Below are 25,311 nucleotides of genomic sequence, written 5' to 3'. Positions count from 1 at the left end.
TCTAAAAACAAAGATGATTTGGCTTACCAAACGAAAGCGCTGGCAGGTTGATAGACACACAAACAAACACAAACATACACACAAAATTCGAGCTTTCACAACCAATGGTTGCTTCATCAGGAAAGAGGGAAGGAGAGGGAAAGACGAAAGGATGTGGGTTTTAAGGGAGAGGGTAAGGAGTCATTCCAATCCTGGGAGCGGTAAGACTTACCTTAGGGGAAAAAAGGACAGGTATACACTCGCACACACACACATATCCATTCGCACATACACAGACACAAGCAGACATTTGTAAAGGCCTGTCCATTTTCCCCCTAAGGTAAGTCTTTCCACTCCCGGGATTGGAATGACTCCTTACCCTCTCCCTTAAAACCCACAACCTTTCGTCTTTTCCTCTCCTTCCCGCTTTCCTGATGAAGCAACCGTTGGTTGCGAAAGCTTGAATTTTTTGTGTATGTTTGTGTTTGTTTGTGTGTCTATCAACCTGCCAGCGCTTTTGTTTGGTAAGTCACATTATCTTTGTTTTTAGAAGTGTTATGTTTGTTTTGTATGATGATGAGAGAAAGGAGGATGTGAAATCCAGTGTCACTGCATAGCCTAATCCTCTCAAATAGCACCAAGCGACCACTGAGGTTAGTATCCCCGTCTGATGGATGTGCCACAAGCCTTCATTTCACGAGACACCAGGGAGATATTTGAAATTTAATCCAGGACATTAATGCAAAGACTAGTGGTCAGGAACTTGAAGACACAATCTCTCCTCCTCTTACTGACCAAATATTGCCAGCGAAAATTTTCCATCATCAGGACTTGTAGCAGCTTCTCTCCGAGTTCAGTGCCACTCCATAGGCATGTGTTGGTGACTTTGACTATAGGAGTGGGTATTAAAGGATTCTGTAAGTTGTACTAAAGGTATTTTTATGGTCTTATGTTCACTTTTTTTGCAGCTCAGTACAAAAAAATGGTTAGCTTTCAGCAACTTAATTCATGTTGTTTGAAAATATGAACATAAGATTTGTACAAACTTTTTATTTACTTACAAAAATTTTCTCAAAGTTGGTTTTTCTGATTGTAATCATTCTCACTTACTGTATATGAACATTCTTTTATCAGATCAGAAAAAAACTTATATTGCAGAGATCTGTTGCTTATTCTTTTCACCATTATCCATTCTTTTCTCATTAAACTAGGACACATTTTCATAAAGGGAAAGCTGTAACTCACTTGCAACTCTAAAATCCTAGTGATAACTATAAGTAGCTGAATTCCATTCCAAAAGAAATTGGCATAAAAGCGAAGTTTTCATCTGTTACTAAAACGTAAGTTGTATAATTAAATATGCATAAAATATTAAGTAAGAGAAAGATTGGTACTATATATCACAGTAAGTTCATTTTCACACTTGTCCTACATGTTTATATAACATAGATGCTATATGTTCTGAGCAAAATACAAATAAAAAGTATAAAGAAAATGTAATGAGAATCAGATTACTATATAACCTTTGTAAATTAAGAACTTGTGGAAAAACCATACTAAGGACAATCAATTTCCTTGCAATTGTCTTATTGACCTACTTATTTAGCAATATCATTTTCCCTTCTTTAGAAAATATGAGATGGCAGTTTTAACAGCACTTCCCATATAATAAATATGCACATAGTGTAAGGTACTTATGTCGCCATTGCTGTGTATCATCAGCACCTGTCTATCGATGGCTTGGTTACAAAAAAGCCACAGAATACTCATTCTAAGCAAACACATTTCTCTCTTAGAATTGAAGATTAACAGGTTAAGTTGATAAAAAATATTCATTGCTCACTAATAACATTGACTCATTATAACTGATGTATATGTGACCTGCTCGTATAGATGAACAGTTAAGTTTCTTTTATAACACAGTAACAGAACAGGAACTCAAGACGGCATACAATTACAAGCATACATCAACATCTTAATCATTTTTCAGTCATCTTTCATACATATAAATATTAACAGTTTGAGTTATTATCTTAATCTGAGTTAAGCACCTAGACTTATTGTTCAATCATAATGAATTAAGGTAACATCAAAAGTCATTGTGGTTACCTTAACAACATAAAGTTTTCTTGCAGTTCCTATAATTCACCTCATGCACCAAATTAATACTTTTGATGTTCCGCTTAAAACACTACACTGTTGACTACATCCTGTACATATCCACAGAGGGCACTAGAAAAAATCTCTTCATTATGATCAACATCAATTGCTGTTATCTCAAAGACAGAAGCAGAATCACAGCAGGAACAACGAAAAGTGTGGGATGATCAACTGCAGCTGTTGTAAAAGAGAAAACAAGATAAAATCAGTAAACAAAATCATTGCAACTGTTTTTTCTTCTTCTGTAAACTTTGCTTACCTCCTGAACGACAGTCAGAGTTGTCAGATGTTGGTTCATATCCTTTCATGCACTGGCATACACCAGAAACGGAGCAGATAGCTGCCATGTCATTTCCATGTTTGAGTACACACTCAGCACTATCGGAACAACGTTCATTAAGTCCTGAAAAACTAGCAATCTTGTTAAAACTGCAGACACATTGTTTAATTCACATTAATTTATATTTACTTGTAGACAAATGTGTTAAATGTTCCACATATTTTCCATTCCTGAGGTCCTACAGAAAACAGGACATATGTCTTCAGCAAATGTAAATTAAAAGATTACTACTGTAAGAGAATGCCAAAATTTGTCCTGAAATTTTTTCAAGATCTATGGAAAGGTATGGATTATCTGAATATACACATAAAAAAGGAGATTGGTATTAACAGAAATTACTAAAATAAAAAAAGGCTAACCTACAAATTTGTTTTTTGTACAAAGTGTCATAGTATAGTGTTCCTGATATTCTTAAACCTTGTATCACAGTGAATATTTTCTTTATCAGAGTAAATGTCTATATTTACAACACAAAATTAATTATTTTGTTTCTACATGTGTTCATATACACCCTTATGAATAATGTATCGCCTGCACCAATAGCATGATCATTATAATAGACAAACAACAACTTTTCAGAATCAACTGAGACGCCAAAAGTCATGGGATGCGTCCTAACACCTTCTTTTGCCTGGCTTAGTTCAGCAACCTGACAAGGCAAGGACTTAACAAGTCGTTGAAAGTACCCTGCAGAAATATTGGGCCATACTGCCCCTACAGTCATTCATAATTGCGAATGTTTTGCTTGTGCAGCAGTTTGTGCAACAACTAGTTTCTATATTACATCCCATAAATGTTTAATAGGATTCATGTTAGGTGATTTTTTTTTTTTTTGTCGTCAGTCTACTGAATGGTTTGATGCGGCCCGCCACGAATTCCTTTCCTGTGCTAACCTCTTCATCTCAGAGTAGCACTTGCAACCTATATCCTCAATTATTTGCTTGACGTATTCCAATCTCTGTCTTCCTCTACAGTTTTTGCCCTCTACAGCTCCTTCTAGTACCATGGAAGTCATTCCCTCATGACTTAGCAGATGTCCTATCATCCCGTCCATTCGCCGTATCAGTGTTTTCCACATATTCCTTTCCTCTCCGATTCTGCATAGAACCTCCTCATTCCTTACCTTATCAGTCCACCTAATTTTCAACATTCGTCTATAGCACCACATCTGAAATGCTTCGATTCTCTTCTGTTCCAGTTTTCCCACAGTTCATGTTTCACTACCATACAATGCTGTACTCCAGACGTACATCCTCAGAAATTTCTTCCTCAAATTAAGGCCGGTATTTGATATTAGTAGACTTCTCTTGGCTAGAAATGCCTTTTTGCCATATCGAGTCTGCTTTTGATGTCCTCCTTGCTCCATCCATCATTGGTTATTTTACTGCCTAGGTAGCAGAATTCCTTAACTTCATTGACTTCGTGACCATCAATCCTGATGTTAAGTTTCTCGCTGTTCTCATTCCTACTACTTCTCAATACCTTCGTCTTTCTCCGATTTACTCTCAAACCATACTGTGTACTCATTAGACTGTTCATTCCGTTCAGCATATCATTTAATTCTTCTTCACTTTCACTTAGGATAGCAATGTCATCAGCGAATTGTATCATTGATATCCTTTCACCTTGTATTTTAATTCCGCTCCTGAACCTTTCTTTTATTTCCATCATTGCTTCCTCGATGTACAGATTGAAGAGTAGGGGCGAAAGGCTACAGCCTTGTCTTATACCCTTCTTAATACGAGCACTTCGTTCTTGATCGTCCACTCTTATTATTCCCTCTTGGTTGTTGTACATATTGTATATGACCTGTCTCTCCCTAAAGCTTACCCCTACTTTTTTCAGAATCTCGAACAGCTTGCACCATTCTATATTGTCGAACGCTTTTTCCAAGTCGACGAATCCTATGAAAGTGTCTTGATTTTTCTTTAGCCTTGCTTCCATTATTAGCCGTAATGTCAGAATTGCCTCTCTCGTCCCTTTACTTTTCCTAAAGCCAAACTGATCATCACCTAGCGCATTCTCAATTTTCTTTTCCATTCTTCTGTATACTATTCTTGTAAGCACCTTCGATGCATGAGCTGTTAAGCTGATTGTGCGATAATTCACGCACTTGTCAGCTCTTGCCGTCTTCGGAATTGTGTGGATGATGTTGTTGTTGTTGTGGTCTTCAGTCCTGAGTCTGGTTTGATGCAGCTCTCCATGCTACTCTATCCCGTGCAAGCTTCTTCATCTCCCAGTACCTACTGCAACCTAAATTTGCTAAATTTGTGATCCCTTGATGCCTCAAAACATGTCCTACCAACCGATCCCTTCTTCTAGTCAAGTTGTGCCACAAACTTCTCTTCTCCCCAATCCTATTCAATACCTCCTCATTAGTTACGTGATCTAGCAACCTTATCTTCAGCATTCTTCTGTAGCACCACATTTCAAAAGCTTCTATTCTCTTCTTGTCCAAACTGGTTATCGTCCATGTTTCACTTCCATACATGGCTACACTCCATACAAATACTTTCAGAAACGCCTTCCTGACACTTAAATCTGTACTCGATGTTAACAAATTTCTCTTCTTCAGAAACGATTTCCTTGCCATTGCCAGTCTACATTTTATATCCTCTCTACTTCGACCATCATCAGTTATTTTACTCCATAAATAGCAAAACTCCTTTACTACTTTAAGTGTCTCATTTCCTAATCTAATCCCCTCAGCATCACCCGATTTAATTTGACTACATTCCATTATCCTCGTTTTGCTTTTGTTGATGTTCATCTTATATCCTCCTTTCAAGACACTGTCCATTCCGTTCAACTGCTCTTCCAAGTCCTTTGCTGTCTCTGACAGAATTACAATGTCATCGGCGAACCTCAAAGTTTAGCCGGCCGCGGTGGCCGTGCGGTTCTGGCGCTGCAGTCTGGAACCGCGGGACTGCTACGGTCGCAGGTTCGAATCCTGCCTCGGGCATGGGTGTGTGTGATGTCTTTAGGTTAGTTAGGTTTAAGTAGTTCTAAGTTCTAGGGGACTTATGACCTAAGATGTTGAGTCCCATAGTGCTCAGAGCCATTTGAACCATTTTTGAACTTCAAAGTTTTTACTTCTTCTCCATGAATTTTAATACCTACTCCGAATTTTTCTTTTGTTTCCTTTACTGCTTGCTCAATATACAGATTGAATAACATCGGAGAGAGACTACAACCCTGTCTCACTCCTTTCCCAACCACTGCTTTTCCGAAAGTCAGATGGTATGTCGCCAGACTCATATATTCTACACACCAACGTGAATAGTCATTTTGTTGCCACTTCCCTCAATGATTTTAGAAATTCTGCTGGAATGTTATCTATCCCTTCTGCCTTATTTGACCATAAGTCCTCCAAAGCTCTTTTAAATTCCGATTCTAATACTGGATCCCCTATCTCTTCTAAATCGACTCCTGTTTCTTCTTCTATCACATCAGACAAATCTTCACCCTCATAGAGGCTTTCAATGTATTCATTCCACCTATCTGCTCTCTCCTCTGCATTTAACAGTGGAATTCCCGTTGCACTCTTAATGTTACCACCTTTGCTTTTAATGTCACCAAAGGTTGTTTTGACTTTCCTGTATGCTGAGTCTGTCCTTCCGACAATCATATCTTTTTCGATGTCTTCACATTTTTCCTGCAGCCATTTCGTCTTAGCTTCCCTGCACTTCCTATTTATTTCATTCCACAGCGGCTTGTATTTCTGTATTCCTGATTTTCCCGGAACATGTTTGTACTTCCTCCTTTCATCAATCAACTGAAGTATTTCTTCTGTTACCCATGGTTTCTTCGCAGCTACCTTCGTTGTACCTATGTTTTCCTTCCCAACTTCTGTGATGGCCCTTTTTAGAGATGTCCATTCCTCTTCAACTGTACTGCCTACTGCGCTATTCCTTATTGCTGTATCTATAGCGTTAGAGAACTTCAAACGTATCTCGTCATTCCTTAGTACTTCCGTATCCCACTTCTTTGCGTATTGATTCTTCCTGACTAATGTCTTGAACTTCAGCCTACTCTTCATCACTACTATATTGTGATCTGAGTCTATATCTGCTCCTGGGTACGCCTTACAGTTCAGTATCTGATTTCGGAATCTCTGTCTGACCATGATGTAATCTAATTGAAATCTTCCCGTATCTCCCGGCCTTTTCCAAGTATACCTCCACCTCTTGTGATTCTTGAACAGGGTATTCGCTATTACTAGCTGAAACTTGTTACAGAACTCAATTAGTCTTTCTCCTCTTTCATTCCTTGTCCCAAGCCCATATTCTCCTGCAACTTTTCTTCTACTCCTTCCCCTACAACTGCATTCCAGTCGCCCATGACTATTAGATTTTCGTCCCCCTTTACATACTACATTACCCTTTCAATATCCTCATACACTTTCTCTATCTGTTCATCTTCAGCTTGCGACGTCGGCATGTATACCTGAACTACCATTGGCGGTGTTGGCCTGCTGTCGATTCTGATTAGAACAACCCGGTCACTGAACTGTTCACAGTAACACACCCTCTGCCATACCTTCCTATTCATAACGAATCCTACACCTGTTATACTATTTTCTGCTGCTGTTGATATTACCCGATACTCATCTGACCAGAAATCCTTGTCTTCCTTCCACTTCACTTCACTGACCCTACTATATCTAGATTGAGCCTTTGCATTTCCCTTTTCAGATTTTCTAGTGTCCCTACCACGTTCAAGCTTCTGACATTCCACGCCCCGACTCGTAGAACGTTATCCTTTCGTTGATTATTCAATCTTTTTCTCATGGTAACCTCCCCCTTAGCAGTCCCCTCCCGGAGATCCGAATGGGGGACTATTCCGGAATCTTTTGCCAATGGAGAGATCATCATGACACTTCTTCAATTACAGGCCACATGTCCTGTGGATAAACTTTACATGTCTTTAATGCAGTGGTTTCCATTGCCTTCAGGTGATATGGGTGGCCAAACCAATAGCTCAAATTGTCCAGAATGTTCTTCAAACAAGTCGTGAAGAACTGTGGCCCAAGTGACATGGTGCATTGTCATTTATAAAAATCCATCACTGTTTGAAAGCTTGAAGTCTGTGAATGGCTGCAAATGATATCCAAGCAGCTGAACATAACCATTTCTAGTCAAAACACATCTCACACAAATTGGAGCCACCACCAATTTGTATAGTCTGTTGTTGATAGCTTGGGGTATGCATCTAGAAAACTGAGTACTGAAATTAGATTGAAACACCCAAATAATGATTCCAGTTTGTTTTACCTGTCTGTATCCTTTAAGAAATCTGGACTGAAATCTCCGCAAATTATTGTTCCTTCTTGACTGGCAGGTAGCTCAATAAAGCATCTAGATTTCTCATAAATAGCTGACTGTTTTGTAGAGGCAATCTGTAGTCTGTTACAATTATCAGAGAAGTATTCTGCAGTAACATCTCACAAGCACACGCTTCTAGGTACTGATTAACACAAAAGCTATTTGTTTCAGTATTTTTGACTTTTTGTTCACTCCTCCTTTTTCCATATTAACTCTTCACAAAAATGATGCAAGTCTATAATCCTTGATATTTTATACATAAAAAAGACGCTCATTTACTGCTATTTAATGTATAAATCTTCTTGTAAGACTTCAACTGCTCCTGACTGCATTCATGTAGGCAGAACTGTAAATAATATCAGCTATCAGTTTATGGTAGCAATACAATATAAATACTCATTTCTACTAACATAGTGTCTCAATTAATTTTACTCATTCAGTAAACTGTAAATCATAATTTATGAGTGCATATGATACAGTTTAAATGCTGTAACATTGATTGTACCTCCCATTTTTCCAGAATTGTATTTCGTTATCTACAGAGTGCTTTGCATTGTGGAACATTATCTCACTGAACAAAAATTTATCTTATTGAACAAAAATTTATTTTGCTCATAGCTGTAACTTGATCTATAATGACATGGGAAAATGACAAACCTGTATCTTCAAGGAATCATTGTCTGACATAGGAATAAATGAAGCTCATTGCCTCCATCAGTACAGATCACCGACTAAACAAATGCATCCTCAAGTCCGAAAGGGTGCTTTCAGATATGTCATGTGGATGATAATGTGATGTGTCTCGAATTTTAATTGTGTAGTTACTTGTAGAGGAACATTACATAAAGAAAATTACTCTCCCCAACAGACTTTACTGAACAGCCATATATGGTATGTCGTGGACTAGAGATCAGTGAATTAAAAAATGCAGTGCATTATTAGATAACTAATTTCCATGTCTTTTAGGTACAAACTATTAATTAACAAAAATGAATGGAAAATGATAACTCAGTCAGTGAATCTTCATGATTGTACACTTACAGGAAATTCAAACAGGAAAAGATGTGCATTAACAGAATTGTCAGAAATATAGTCTGTAGACTGTAGTAATAGTTAACTATCATTAAATTATAATATTTTATTTGTGCTCATACATAATGAAGTTAGTAGGAAAGGAAATTCCTGTGGAAAGTCGATACTTACTTAGTGGTGCTAACAAGAGAACCTCCCCATCGCACCCGCCCCCCCCCCCCGATTTAGTTATAAGTGGGCACAGTGGATAGGCCTTGAAAAACTGAACACAGATCAATCGAGAAAACAGGAAGAAGTTGTGTGGAACTATGAAAAAAATAAGCAAGATATACAAACTGAGTAGTCCATGCGCAAGATAGGCAAATCAAGGACAGTGTAAGCTCAGGAGCGCCGTGGTCCCGTGTTTAGCGTGAGTAGCTGCAGAACGAGAGGTCCTTGGTTCTAGTCTTCTCTCGAGTGAAAAGTTTAATTTTTTATTTTCAGACAACTATCAAAGTTCAGGCACTCACACATAATCAACTTCGCTCTCCAGAATTCCAGAACATGTTCATATCTGCTTGGACATATGCAGGATTTGACGGTCTACACACGGGAAATTTGAAAACGTTAAAAACATGTTTTGACAGAGCAAAGGGAAAACTGTGCGACTGTGAAACTGTTGCATTCATTTCTTGCAGTTTGTGTAACAAACTCTTATGTTTTCATCACTTTTTGGGAGTGATTATCACATCCACAAGAAAACCTAAATCGGGCAAGGTAGAAGAATCTTGTTACCTATTTGCCAAGTGTACAAGTTAGGTGGGTCAACAACATATCCCTGTCATGTGACGCATATGCCGTCACCAGTGTCGTATAGAATATATCAGACGTGTTTTCCTGTGGAGGAATCGGTTGACCTATGACCTTGCGATCAAATGTTTTCGGTTCCCATTGGAGAGGTACGTCCTTTCGTATACTAATCGCATGGTTTTGCAGTGTGGTCGCAAAACACGGACCCTAAACTAATTACAGTGAACAGGGACGTCAATGAACGAATGGATAGATCATAACTTTGCGAAAATAAAGAAAGTAAAATTTTCGCTCAAGGGAAGATTCGAACCGAGGACCTCCCATTCCACAGCTGCTCATGCTAACCATGGGACCACGTCGCTCCTCAGATTATGCTCTCCTTGATGTTGCATATCTTGCACGTAGACTACTCAGTTTGTATATTTTGCTTATTTTTTTCATAGTTCCACACAACTTCTTCCTGTTTTCTCGATTGATCTGTGTTCAGTTTTTCAAGGCCTATCCACTGTGCCAACTTCTAACTAAATCTGAGAGGGGTGTGATGGGGAGGTTCCCTTGTAAGTAACTATTATTTATCTGCTATTGATTCTTAAATAATTATGAAGTCACTGTGGTAATGTATAACACTATCACATATTTATATTCTGTAAAATAGAGCCTTGTTTACAATTAACAATATACCAAGGACTTCTTTTCTTCTAAGAATTTACAAATTCTTAAAAAAGCTAAGTAATTTTTTAGAAATGTAGTTGACTCTTTACTACACGCTTTTTATCAGAAAAATAAAATTAGAAATGTAACCCTAGATAATTTTATGGAGCAACAGGAATTGAAATTATACAAGATAAGATACTGTCTCTAAATTCAACCCAACACCATCACATACACTGCAAATGTGAAACATAACAAACTGACATTCTTGGAAACCCATTCTAGGTTTTCTATCTGTTTGCATAGTGAATTGATTAATGTCTGTTATTGGACTCCTACATCATTTTAATTTCTATGAAGTTGCATAATACGAACCTTCAAGTAACTAAAGTGTGGGACCTTTATCAATAACTTTGTGTCATGAGTAAACATTAACATTTTCATAATTCTGTTTTAGATTCTGCAGAGAGTATTTAAAAAAAATACTATAATCAAATATAAAATGATAAATTTCAAATCACCATAGATACAGGACCAAATGAAAAATATACACACAAACTAATTGTATTAACTACATTCAGGGATTGAATATTCCTATTAGCTTCATAAAAAGTTGCAATGTACATGGTAAACCGGCCTCCTTTCTTACAGAATGTAAAATGAATGCTTTTGCAGATACCATGTACGAGTATAATCATGTAAACACTAAAGTAGCTGTGAAATATAACCTGTAAGAAATAATTCAGCCTAGTAAACGTCACTTTTTCCAACATAACTTATCCTTTGCTTTCTGACCTATTGTTTAACAATTAATTTGATTTCATCATAATTTTTTTCTTTTGCATCCTTTATTTATACTCCCTTCAGCCTTCTACATTTACCTTTCACCCCTTTTCACAACTAAATGTTGATATATATAAAAACGATCTATGCTAGAATTTCATCAAGGCTACTAACAAATCATTCATTTATAAAGTTGTAACATTACATGATTTTTATAAAGTGCACTTTTTCTATTGCAGTCCAGGTGTAAAATTCTTCAAAAGACAACATACACCTGTAGAAAATAAATAGAGTTTGAAAATTTTTGAGAATATGGGCTACAATATCTCTGTTTACTTTTTGTACTTTCACTAAAGGATTCTGCTTAAAGAAAGCCAGTAGTGTGATCAGAAATAGTGTCTTTGTGGAACTAAATAAGAAATATTATTGTCTGGTATTTTATGCAATACCAGAGAACTTAATATTTTGGGGACCTTGAAATTTCTTCACTTTTGAAACTAAAATGTTCTGGCGCTCTTTTATTCTGCATCCTGTTTTGCATCCCATTTTCCTGCAACTTGGTCCCACTTTTTACAAGTCACAGTTTACATTTTTCTCCTAATTCACATTTCTTTTCTCTTTACATTCAGCTGTTTCCTTTGCTATAGCGCTGTTCAAATTTCCTCTTGTGTCAAATTGTGTTGTTTCAGTACATTATCAATTTCTGTTCAGCACCCTCATTAATATTTCTATTGGATCATGAGTTAACATGCTTTATACTGTTTTAGAATACTTACATTACGTTCACTTCAGTCTTTATCTCTACTTCATTTACTCATTTGTTCATTCATCAAATTCTGTAGACAAACCGTAAATACGACTTCCATGAATGTAGAATGAAGAAAAATCAGATTAAGGTTTAACATCCTACTGAGGACAAGATCATTAAAGACATAGCAAAGGTTCACACTGGAGCAAGGATGGTAAAAGCTTTTTGAAAGGAACTGTCCCAGCATTTGTGCTAACCAACATACATAAATTCCAGAAAACTTCCATTTGGGTGGTTGAAGAGGATTGTGCACTGACCACAGCACCTCTGCATTTGATGTTTGAAATGACTCAAGGTACAGTATACATTAACAGGGACAATTAGCTAAATTTAGTATACAGTAATAACTTGCAACCACCATTAAACAGTTTTATTGAAGTTGTTCTTACTTAGACGTTATGTTTATGATCACACTTCCAAAGAAAGCAAAACCCAGGCCATTATCTGAATAGTTCACATTTTATTTTATTTTACATTTGGTCATTATTCCTATTTATGTTATGCATCAGGTATCTTATGCATCTCCACTCAGTTGTCATTATATCCTTGATAGTTTTCTCACAAAATTGTTGAAGCTTTCGTGGCCACTTGTTGACAAACTGCCTATTGGCTTCTGTCTCGGGTTCTTCGGCCGACGTTCATCTAATGATTTTTCTGACGTTTCGCCAGCACGAGTGGCTGGCATTGTCAAAGCTTCACCCTCCATTGCCGGTGGTGAACTGGAGCCGAGCTCGCGGGCGCAGGCTATATGTACCTGGCGCGCCAACGTCCGAGGGCTTCTCCGCGGTCATTTCCGGTGCGGTTCTCCTCTTGCTACCTGCGACGGTCGTTCGCTGCAGTACGGGAAGCCAGGATCCGTTGACCTTAAGGCTTTCCTCTTTCTTGTTCAAACTGTTCGCGTGTTTTTGTATTTCTACAGCTTCTCTGAACAAGTGCGTGTGATAGTGCTTCTCTACAGCCAGAACTTCCGTCAGAAAAATCATTAGATGAACGTCGGCCGAAGAACCCGAGACAGAAGCCAATAGGCAGTTTGTCAGTTTTCTCACAGTTAGCAATGTTTTAACTTCTCTCAAGGAATCTTAACTAGTGACAGGATATAAAATTGTGTAGGTTCAATATTAAAAAATTGTTATGTTACATACCAATATTTCTCCAGCATTTACTCTTGGCAGAAGTGTAGTGATAATCATCCTCACAGACACATAGGCCAGACTGGCACTTGGAAAATTCAATGTATTTTGCACATTGTGCATCTTCCTGACATGGACTCTCTAATACTTCAGCAGCTGAAAAATTTACCCAATTGCAGACAGTAATCAACATCAGTATTTCCTTATTAATCATGCTATTAGACCACACACACACACACACACACACACACACACACACACACACAAAAAAAAACACAGTACACCAATTGAACAGAAAGCTCCCAGAATAAAATTAAAACTACATTGCAATTGTAAAAATGATATCAGTGCAGAATGTTGACAGTGTCTCTTATGAGAAAATGAAATTGTCTCTGATCCACCAGAGTAGTGCAAAATATTTAATGTTGTTTGCTGTCACTGATCAGGAAATTAAATCAAAATTTTATTGTTACAAGTAAATATGCAGAACTCCTGAAAACTGGTTTTCTAACATAACTACATCACATTCAGCTGCCGAATAAAAGCAAAGATGAGACTGAATCAATTACTAAATCATTAAAGGGTAAAGATCCCCAAGGGTGATGAAATTTCGAGTAGAACTAAGAAGATTAGTATACCATATACTACTTCTGTACTCAGCAGTGGAGTGTTTCTTTCAGTTGTGTGCAGTTTCCTGACACATTGAAATACTTGTTGTGAATCATCTTTATAAAAAGGTGACAGAGATAACATACAAAATTACTGGCCAGTTTCTTAGTTATCCATGTTTTCAAAATTTTTTGTGAACTCAACCTGTAGGAGAAGTGGCTCATCTCAGTACAAGACGTTTGCTGTCATTTTATTGGTTTGTGTGTGAGTCATTAGTAGAGTTAAATGATCGGTTGAGAACAATAGGTATTTTGTGTTACAAAACAAAAGTATTTGCTTCGGGTCTCAAATAATGTTTTTGCATAAGGTGGAACATTATGGGATTAGGGGAAAAGCTCAACAGTTCTTCACCTCACATATGGAAAGTATGAAGGAGAAGATTGTCCTTCAGTATCAACAAACAGAAAAGAGGACTGAATCTGACTCAGGTCATGTAAAGTGGGCTTTGCCACAGGGTTTGTTCTAGATGTGTTGCTTTTTGATACATACAAGAAGCATTTGCTACTAAAAGACAGATAATTCAAAAAAATTTCTCTCTGTGGATGAGACAATGTTATTGTGAAAGACAAGGAATGTACTACAAACGATGTAGCTAATAGGATAGTTAATAACACCACCACCACCACCCAACTTCCAGGTTGACATTTAACTGCAACAAAACGCAATGCATACAGTTTCTGACACTGGACTCATAAAAGTGAAATTTTACTGTGCAAAGGTGATCAATTCTTACCACTGATGGTACATGGGAGGCTTTCTTGGAAGTATCACCTTCAAGATATTTTGCAGAAATGGAATGCCACAATCTTCAGTGTAAGAATGATCTCCACTGCCTCTGACACTGAATGTGAAAGGCTTGTTTACTTTGCTTACTTTCATGCTATTATCTTGTAAGTGAGGCAACTCTAGCATTCACCAAGAACATCCTTAGCTGAGAAGAGGGCACTTAGACTGATATGTGGTGTCAGTTCATGAACTTTTATAGACTTTTGTTCAGGTGCCACAGAATCCTAACCTTACCATCCCTGTATACATCTTCCACTGTGGGATATGTTGTTCACAATATTAAATCATCCAGAAGAAACTGTAACATTCAAACATTTATTCAGTGAACACTAGATGTAAAAAAGATTTGTACTTGGGTATCGTACAGAAAGATGTGCACTATTCAATACATTTCATTTTCAAAAGGCTTCCAGCATATCTAAAAAAATTGAATTATAAACGTGAAACATCCAAATCTATGTTTAAAAGCTTCCTTGTAGCGCAATACTTCCATCCCATAAAAGAATCCTTGATGTAGTTGAGAACTACTCTCTGTAATGTTATTTATTCACATACTCTCTTCATTTTTTGTAGTTGATTGATTGTTTAAGGTTTAGATTATAAATTTTTAAACAAGATTCCGTAAACTACGTTCTGATACATTCCTCGACCCATTAGCTTCAGCTTGCATTGTCCCATGAAACCTGATAAATATACTCCTGGAAATTGAAATAAGAACACCGTGAATTCATTGCCCCAGGAAGGGGAAACTTTATTGACACATTCCTGGGGTCAGATACATCACATGATCACACTGACAGAACCACAGGCACATAGACACAGGCAACAGAGCATGCACAATGTCGGCACTAGTACAGTGTATATCCACCTTTCGCAGCAATGCAGGCTGCTATTCTCCCATGGAGACGATCGTAGAGATGCTGGATGTAGTCCTGTGGAACGGCTTGCCATGCCATTTCCACCTGGCGCCTCAGTTGGACCAGCGTTCGTGCTGGACGTGCAGACCGCGTGAGACGACGCTTCATCCAGTCCCAAACATGCTCAATGGGGGACAGATCCGGAGATCTTGCTGGCCAGGGTAGTTGACTTACACCTTCTAGAGCACGTTGGGTGGCACGGGATACATGCGGACGTGCATTGTCCTGTTGGAACAGCAAGTTCCCTTGCCGGTCTAGGAATGGTAGAACGATGGGTTCGATGACGGTTTGGATGTACCGTGCACTATTCAGTGTCCCCTCGACGATCACCAGTGGTGTACGGCCAGTGTAGGAGATCGCTCCCCACACCATGATGCCGGGTGTTGGCCCTGTGTGCCTCGGTCGTATGCAGTCCTGATTGTGGCGCTCACCTGCACGGCGCCAAACACGCATACGACCATCATTGGCACCAAGGCAGAAGCGACTCTCATCGCTGAAGACGACACGTCTCCATTCGTCCCTCCATTCACGCCTGTCGCGACACCACTGGAGGCGGGCTGCACGATGTTGGGGCGTGAGCGGAAGACGGCCTAACGGTGTGTGGGACCGTAGCCCAGCTTCATGGAGACGGTTGCGAATGGTCCTCGCCGCTACCCCAGGAGCAACAGTGTCCCTAATTTGCTGGGAAGTGGCGGTGCGGTCCCCTACGGCACTGCGTAGGATCCTACGGTCTTGGCGTGCATCTGTGCGTCGCTGCGGTCCGGTCCCAGGTCGACGGGCACGTGCACCTTCCGCCGACCACTGGCGACAACATCGATGTACTGTGGAGACCTCACGCCCCACGTGTTGAGCAATTCGGCGGTACGTCCACCCGGCCTCCCGCATGCCCACTATACGCCCTCGCTCAAAGTCCGTCAACTGCACATACGGTTCACGTCCACGCTGTCGCGGCATGCTACCAGTGTTAAAGACTGCGATGGAGCTCCGTATGCCACGGCAAACTGGCTGACACTGACGGCGGCGGTGCATAAATGCTGCGCAGCTAGCGCCATTCGACGGCCAACACCGCGGTTCCTGGTGTGTCCGCTGTGCCGTGCGTGTGATCATTGCTTGTACAGCCCTCTCGCAGTGTCCGGAGCAAGTATGGTGGGTCTGACACACCAGTGTCAATGTGTTCTTTTTTCCATTTCCAGGAGTGTAATTGTTTTAATGAATTATGTTTTACTCCTGTAAACAAAAGATACAGATTTGCACATAATAAGGGACAAGTTATTACGTACATAATTATATGGAGGAGTGGCAGAATAGAAAATTTGGCTGTGGAGGGTATATGGTCCACATGTGAATGTTTTGGAGGAAAATAAAGGTTTGGGTAAGGTAAGCAGGTTCAAATTGATGTAGAGTGCAGTAATTATGCTGAAAAGACTTGCACAAGGCAGTCTAGCATAAGTCTTTTGACTGATGACTATAACGACAACGACATTAACAGTCACGATATGTTTTGTTATATTTAAAGAATGGTGTCATGGAAGCAATAAAAGCTATTGTATATTTATTCACAGACAACCATTTATGGCCAAATGGACACCTTAGAGTGATACATTAACACTAAATCAAGTTAAAGGAAGGTTGCTTGGTGTCAAATACACTGCTGTACAAATTTAAGAACGAGGTAGATAAAGTAACATGACAACTGTTCAGTGGAAATGAACGACTGTGCAGGAGTATGTTGCCAGATGTCTCTTAATCGTGCACAGAAAACTGAATATCACTTGCCCTGAGGTTGGCGTGACTATAGCGCCAAATGGGAATGGCCCTACATCACGAGTAAGTTGAAGGAATGGTGACACACAGTGTGCTTCAATCAGCGAACAGTTACGTGTTTGGCAGTGGTGGTACTTACAATGAAATAGTCCATAGAGAATATCTGGATGACTTCATGTGGACATAAATCATCGGAAACTTGAAGAAGGAGCACGTGTGACGAATATAGCCGAGGAGTCTTGTATCTCTCTAAGCATTGTTTTGCTTGCGTGGAGGCTATTCTGAACTACAGACAATGCAGCCCGAAGAAGAGGAGGTGGTCGACCACGGTGAGCGCTGCATTGTGCAACAGGCAAGAAGCGAACTACGTCAAGCAGCGGGTGCAACTGCAGCCACATTTAACAGGACTGCAAGGTACAAAATATCTCTCTCCACAGTGGCTCGGCGACTGCGTAAGAATGGTCTCCTTCCCCCACGATCAGTACGTTGTGTTACATTGACACTCATACATCGGCGGCCCTGTTTGCTGTGGTGCATAGCGACTGGACCAGCAAGGCGTGGGATAACATGTTCTTCCCTAATGTGATCAGATTTAGTTGAGCAGTGATTCTGGACATACCCTCACATGGCCAGAGGTGGGAATGCGTAATGCACCCGGGAACAATGTCGAACATGGTCTTTTGCATGTGCAGGTGTTATGGTCTGGGAAGGTATAATGTTGCATGGGCATACTGACCTCCAAATCTTTGAACGCGTTATACATTTTTGTGCCACTGTACCCGGCAAGTGAAGACCAAAGGTCGAATTCGTGTAGTTGCAAAGTTTTGCACAGTGGCACGACGGAGAGCCATGAACAACATACGAAAAATCCTAACCTATGAAATATGAACGTGGGGTTGGATAGGGGCTTTAAGGGTCACTTTTTATGTTCTTGAATAACTCGAAAGCAGCGGTTTCTTACGAAATTGTTTCCCAGAAGAAAATTAAACTTCATTCAGTTTCTTACAAAAAAAAATCTGACTCATTACTTCTCTAGGACTTGTAGTTTCTGCATTGCAGGGGATGGAAGAATTGCAGATTGTTAAAATATTGTTTAGATGGCAAAAAATTAATGTTTATTGTTAAATGAAGTGGGTTAAGAATAAATATTTAATGCGTGTACCACATGTAAGCGCATCAGAATAGTTCACATTTTATTTTATTTTACATTTGGTCATTACTCCTACTTATCTTATGCATCAGGTATCTTATGCATCTCCACTCAGTTGTCATTATATCCTTCATAGTTTTCTCACAGTTATGATCGACAGATGAGGCAGGGGGGGGGGGCATTCATTTTTCACAACAAATGTGCATTAGCAATACATGGAATACAGATAATAGTTACTTGTGGAGTGCAACTGGTCTTTTTTTTTTTTTTAGTTTAGGCTATAGTTTGGTGATCCTCTGATTAACACTCAGCAGTCGCTACGCAGAGAGCGAAATCTGATCTTATACAAAAGAAAGACACTTCCAATATCAAGATTTTGACTGTAAACGCAGAATCATTTGTATATTTACTGACCTCCAGAAAAGCTGTCGCACTCAGATTCTACTTGGAACTGGGTGCTGGATGAAACTCGACGTAGAAAGCTCCGACATATTTAAACAGACATAGAACGTATACCGCAAAGACAGTTCAGATGCCACAGAAAGGGGTTTGTTCTTAGCAGTCGTCAAAAATATTGTGTCTATCGATGTTGCAACTGAGCCTGACTGTGAAGTTATCTGTAAGCCATTCCAGGAAACTCTACTCTCACAAGGGAACCTCCCCATCGCACCCCCCTCAGATTTAGTTATAAGTTTGCACAGGGATAGGCCTTGAAAAACTGAACACAGATCAATCGAGAAAACAGGAAGAAGTTGTGTGGAACTATGAAAAAAATAAGCAAAATATACAAACTAAGTAGTCCATGCGCAATGTACGCAAATCAAGGAGACTGTGAGCTTACGAGCGCCGTGGTCCCGTGGTTAGCGTGAGTAGCTGCGGAACGAGAGGTCCTTGGTTCTAGTCTTCTCTCGAGTGATAAGTTTAATTTTTTATTTTCAGACAACTATCAAAGTTCAGGCACTCACACATAATCAACTTCGCTCTCCAAAATTCCAGGACATGTTTAGATTTGCTTGGACATATGCAGGATTTGACGGTCTACACACGGAAACATTTGAAAACGTAAAAAATATATATTTTGACAGGGCACAGGGAAAACTGTGCGACTGTGAAACTGTTGCATTCATTTCTTGCAGTTTATGTGACAAACTCTTATGTTTTCATCACTTTTTTGGGAGTGATTATCACATCCACAAGAAAATCTAAATCGGGCAAGGTAGAAGAATCTTTTTACCCATTCGCCAGGTGTGCAAGTTAGGTGGGTCGACAACATATTCCTGTCATGTGACGCATATGCCGTCACCAGTGTCGTATAGAATATATCAGACGTGTTTTCCAGTGGAGGAATCGGTTGACCTATGACCTTGCGATCAAATGTTTTCGGTTCCTATTGGAGAGGCACGTCCTTTCGTCTACTAATCGCACGGTTTTGCGGTGCGGTCGCAAAACACAGACACTAAACTTATTACAGTGAACAGAAACGTCAATGAATGAACGGACAGATCGTAACTTTGCGAAAATAAAGAATGTAAAATTTTCATTCGCGGGAAGACTTGATCCAAGGACCTCTCGTTCCGCAGCTGCTCACGCTAACCACGGGACCACGGCGCTCGTAAGCTTACATTCTCCTTACTGTTGCCTGTCTTACACATGGACTACTCAGTTTGTATGTTTTGCTTATTTTTTCATAATTCCACACAACTTCTTCCTGTTTTCTCGATTGATCTGTGTTCAGTTTTTCAAGGCCTATCCACTGTGTCAATTTATAACTAAACCTGAGGGGGGTGCGATGGGGAGGTTCGTCAGTAGTGCGCAAGTGCCCCGCTCATCCAATATTAAATGGAGGAGACCTTAGTCTACCGAGTATAGATGTTTATGAATTCATTGATGGTGGTACGGTCTTGGGAAATAATTGTAAATACATTTGTCCGAAAATTGCCTTGAGCAGGTGGCTCTACTACCCACAATGGAAATATTTTAGATCTTGTAGCTGCAAACGCACTTGACCATGTCGAGAGTATTCGTATAGAGACAAGGATTAGTGATCATGATGTCATCGTAAACACGTTGGGTACTGGAGTTGATAAATCCATCAAAAATGGTAGAAGAGCTCTTATGCTGGAAAGAGTAGACAAGCAGTTGTTAGCATGGTACTTAGACAATGAATGAACATCATTTAGTTCCGCGATGAGTAATGTAGAGGTATTATCGGCAAAGTTTAAAATGGTTGTAAATCGCGTTATGGAGAAATATATGCCGAGTAAGTGGATTAAGGATGGATAAGACACACAGTGGTTTTGTAAAAAAAATTCGGAAAATAGTGTGACACCAGAGATTGTTGCACGTACAGTTCCAAAAAAACGCAGAAATGTCGACATCCACAAGTTAGTAGAAATTCGTGCATTTGTGAAAAATCGATGCGCGAAGCGTACGAATTCCACCATTATACGTTAGCGAAGCATCTAGTTGAAAACCAGAAAAAATTCTGGTTCTACGAAAAATCGATAGCGGGTCCAAGGCTCATATGCAGTCATTCGTCGAACAGCGGAAATAACGGACATCAAAGGAAGGCTGAAGTTGTAAATTTCGCTTTTAAAAAATCGTTCACCTAGGATAACCGTACAGACATACCATCGTTTAACCGTAGCACAGATTGGCTTTAAGGTGACATAGAAATGGACAACCCTGGCGTTGAGAAGCAACTGAAAGACTTAAAAACAAAAAAGTACAAGTTCTGGATTGAAATCCAACGCGGTTCTACAGAGAGTACTCTTTGGAATTGGCACCCATTACTTAGCTTGTAAAGTATGCAGTCCCAAGCGACTATAAAAAGGGCAGGTGACTCATTCTGGAAACATCCCCCAGGCTGTGGCTAAGCCATGTCTCCGCAATATCCTTTCTTTCAGGAGTGCTAGTTCTGCAAGGTTCGCAGGAGAGCTTCTGTAAAGTTTGGAAGGTAGGAGACGAGGTACTGGCAGAAGTAAAGCTGTGAGTATCGGGCGTGAGTCGTGCTTCGGTAGCTCAGTTGGTAGAGCACTTGCCCGCGAAAGGCAAAGGTCCCGAGTTCGAGTCTCGGTCGGGCACACAGTTTTAATCTGCCAGGAAGTTTCATATCAGCGCATACTCCGCTGCAGAGTGAAATTCTCTTTCTGGAAACATCCCCCAGGCTGTGGCTAAGCCATGTCTCCGCAATATCCTTTCTTTCAGGAGTGCTAGTTCTGCAAGGTTCGCAGGAGGGCTTCTGTAAAGTTTGGAAGGTAGGAGACGAGTTACTGGCAGAAGTAAAGCTGTGAGTACCGGGCGTGAGTCGTGCTTCGGTGGCTCAGTTGGTAGAGCACTTGCCCGCGAAAGGCAAAGGTCCCGAGTTCGAGTCTCGGTCGGGCACACAGTTTTAATCTGCCAGGAAGTTTCAGGTGACTCGTGTTTATAAAAAGGTAAAACAACAAACCCGCAAGATTAAAGACCAATATCCTAAACATCGGTTTGCTGTAATATTCTGGAGCATATTCTGCTTCTGAATACAATGAATTCCTTGAGGCAGAAATGCTTCTGTCCGCAATAAGCATGGACTGGGTGAAATTCAGCTTGCTCTTTTCTAGCACGATCTTCCTTCATAGCTACGGTTAGAATAGAAAGTATTCTATCAACCAATACTTCAAATCGACAAACCCATCCTGCAAAAAATTTGAGCGTCATCATTCCTCTCACTGGATCTAGACCACATACAGTATTTTATTACATTCTTGCTTCTCTGTCATCCTCGAAAGTTTGGCGCATCATTAGGAAACTACCAAACGTCAGCTTGCTTGTATATCTGTTCCCTTTCCCTCATAGTTAAGTTGCTCAGCTTCATTTTATAGGGTTAGTGAGCTGCTTCACAAACAAACAGTTCAATTGTATCTTGTCGAATATTCTGATTTCCAAAATCCGAATTTATCAACAACAAAAAAGGCTAATCAACTTAACTCTCATCATAAATGTTTGTTACTTACTAAAAAGTAATAAGTAGGGCACTGCCTGCCAGTCATTCGATGTTAGTCCATAATTGCAGTAAGGAGCTGTCGCTTGCGTATGGAGATATGAGGTATAACACGTAACTGGAACAAGAAATTACTGATGCTTTTACCTACCTAAGAGACAGTGGCGACCGTCTTGGCTAATTTCATGATGTACTGTGCAGTGGCATACGTCTTTGCAGACGGCTCCTTCCGTTATACATTCTTCGTCAGTGTCACAATTCTGCCCAAGTTCTGAAATAGTTTAGAGTGTAATTTCATTAACAAATTAAAATAACCAAACATACTGTAATGTATGGTTACATACACCATACACAAATTTCAATCTAATGTTATAGACATAGGACAGCAAAGCTTCACGGTCTGGTCCAGGTGGGCTATTCGGGACTATCCTACAGCCGTGTCATCCTCTGCCAAAGGTGTCACATCAGGATGCGGAATGGAGGGGTTTTGGTTTTTCTGTACAGAGTTGTGCTATACCGAAACTACGCTCGGTTAGTTTTGGAACACTGCATGAATGACGTAGTAAATGGTACCATTGGTAGTGAAAAAAACATAAATGATTTTGTAAGAGGAAAACAGGGAACCAACAACTTCTGTTCCTTTTTAGTTTGTTTTCTTGTTTGTTTCGCACATATTTAGGACCGCACATCATTCAGTGTTAGCCCAGTGCATATTTTACATTTTCACAGATTGCTTATAAATTGCATTTTGTAGGCAATAAAAAAAATTATCGTTTGTAACGTCTGAGCTTTTATGTAACCAATGCGATTACCTTTGATGCAAGTACGGTTCACATTCACATATGAATACACACATACAGGGTGTTTCCGTAGGAGCGTGCAAAAATGTAACAGGACGTAAAGAATGCTCCACTGAACAGTTTGAGGTAGGGAACGTGGGGTCGGAGAAGCCAGCTTAAGGAAATATGAAAGTAAACCTGTCTACCGCTTTGTCTAACATTACTGTTTTCCAGTACATTCTTTATTTCCTGCAAGGCAACAAGCAGGACGAGCCTGATTACTAGGAAGTCATGCTGCAGGTTTTGTTTACATTACTTATCCATAAGGTGGCTTTGTTGTGTCGTATATACATTGCCTCATGACAGAACGTGCTATGAATCAACGACAGACCTATTCATTACTCAGTGCTATTCAGAGACATACAGTACAATATAATGGATCACCACCGGTACTGTTTCGTAGGACTTACATGCACCTTGCGTATGGTAAAGTACGTTGCAATGCTCTCGCTGCTGAAAGGCTGTACAGGAAACGTTTCCTGACAGACATCATCCGTCACGACGAGTGTGTATTTCTCTTGAAAGGCGAATGCGGGAGAATGGTTCATTGAAAAGAAGAAACGAAGGACCTGGCAACATGAGGACCATTCGCACACCCGATTTTGAAGAGGAGGTGTTGGGACGTGTTGCAGCGGACCCCACTTCAAGTACCCGTCGTATTTCACGTGAAATAGGCGCTGCTCATACTAGTGTGTGGCGAGTACTCCACGAATAACAATTACACCCACATCAGCCATAACGAGTCCATGCAATGCTTGCTATTGACTTTGGACCAAGAGTCGCATTGTGTTAGTGGTTGCTGCAACAATGGATTGATCGGCCAGATTTCCTCCAAATCGTGCTGTTTACTGACGAGACCTCATTTGACATTTGTATGTCGAACAGCAGGAACTGCCATGTGTGGGATGATGCAAACCATTACGCTGTATTAAAGTCTTACCATCAAGTATGTTTTGCTTGAATATCTGGGCCGGCAATGTAGGCGACAGTCTCACTAGGCCTTACCTTCTATTTGGCCGTCTGAATGGCCACATGTACTTGAGGTTCGTGCAAAGAGTTCTTCCAGAGTTCTTGGAGACCGTACCCTTGGCTGTTCGTGAGATATGTGGGTACAACAGGACGGTGCACCACCTTAACTTCAGTGTGGATGTCCGCAGCCATCTCAGTGTTGTATTTCCTGGTCGCTGAATTGGAAGGCGAGGTCACCTGACCTGAATCCCGTTGATTATTTCCTATATGGGTATCTAAAGTCACTCGTGTATGAACCCCAGTGTATACGGGCATGGAATTAGCTGCCAGAGCTTTTGCTGCCTGTGACTTGATTCGAAACGCACCAGGGATATTTGTCAGGGTGCATCAGAATCTTGTTCGCCGCATTGAGATTGATGGTCGTCAGTTTGAGCACATTTTGTAAGATACAGCGCAAATGGTACGTTCATTGCGTCAGTGATGGCATTTGCATTTAACTGTAACAAATGTAAATAAAAAGGTACGCAGTAATGTGATTTTATTCCTATTTTCTCCTTTAGATGGCTTCTCCAACCCCAGGTTCCCTGCCTCAAATTGTTATTTTGTCCTCAACAGAACATTCTTCATCGTGCTCAGAGGCAAGAATTTCTTGTTAGTATTGACAAATGCGAAAGTTATTTATGAATAAAATAAATATGTTTTATATAACTTCGACGATGTATAGGGGCAATGTTTGATATATTGTTGTTTTTCAGGTGTTTTTATTTCACCTTTTTGTTGAGTAAGTTGCATTTTCTATATGATTAATCTTTATTGTTTCCTTTATTTTTAGCACAACATCCCTCTGTTGCACATTACAAATCAACCATTTTGGAATAAAACCTTATATAAACATAGAGAGCTTCAATTTTCCTACGAATAAGTGAGATACAGGAGGATAACTATGTAGAACAAAAATTTTCCGTTGCTTACCTGGCCCTTTAGATATTCTCACTCATCTTCTAGATGGTTCACACTTCCTGTTTTAGGGGAATTTAGTAAAATAATGATCACACACGTATAAAGAAAGAGAGCGTTATGCTGTAAGCCTGACAGATATGCAACACACCTAACATGCAAGTAATGCCAGTACAACATTAACTGGGAAAACTACCATAGTCTCTGCTTACTTTTGATATCATGTGGTAGCCTATGGTAGTTATACAACTCTATTCTTGACAATGCAATCACTGTTTCTCACTC

The 25,311-nt window shown here is 39.9% G+C and overlaps 1 protein-coding gene across 1 annotated transcript in view; it reads right to left on the bottom strand.

Moving 5' to 3' along the window:
* Positions 1-1,054: 1,054 nt before the first annotated feature.
* Positions 1,055-25,311, bottom strand: part of LOC126253078 (prion-like-(Q/N-rich) domain-bearing protein 25) — a 208,684-nt gene continuing 184,427 nt past the window's right edge. The window contains exons 6-9 of the mRNA XM_049954176.1: positions 22,413-22,532; positions 13,009-13,152; positions 2,399-2,542; positions 1,055-2,316 (exon numbers count right to left, since the gene is read on the bottom strand). Coding sequence (XP_049810133.1) covers positions 2,252-2,316; positions 2,399-2,542; positions 13,009-13,152; positions 22,413-22,532 — 473 coding nt within the window. The 3' untranslated portion in view covers positions 1,055-2,251. The remainder of the gene's footprint in view (positions 2,317-2,398; positions 2,543-13,008; positions 13,153-22,412; positions 22,533-25,311) is intronic.

This window comes from Schistocerca nitens, chromosome 1 (genome assembly GCF_023898315.1).
Source record: "Schistocerca nitens isolate TAMUIC-IGC-003100 chromosome 1, iqSchNite1.1, whole genome shotgun sequence".
NCBI classification, from domain to species: domain Eukaryota; kingdom Metazoa; phylum Arthropoda; class Insecta; order Orthoptera; family Acrididae; genus Schistocerca; species Schistocerca nitens.
The sequence above is the reverse complement of the archived record's forward strand: the minus strand, read 5'-3'. Positions and strand labels throughout refer to the sequence as shown.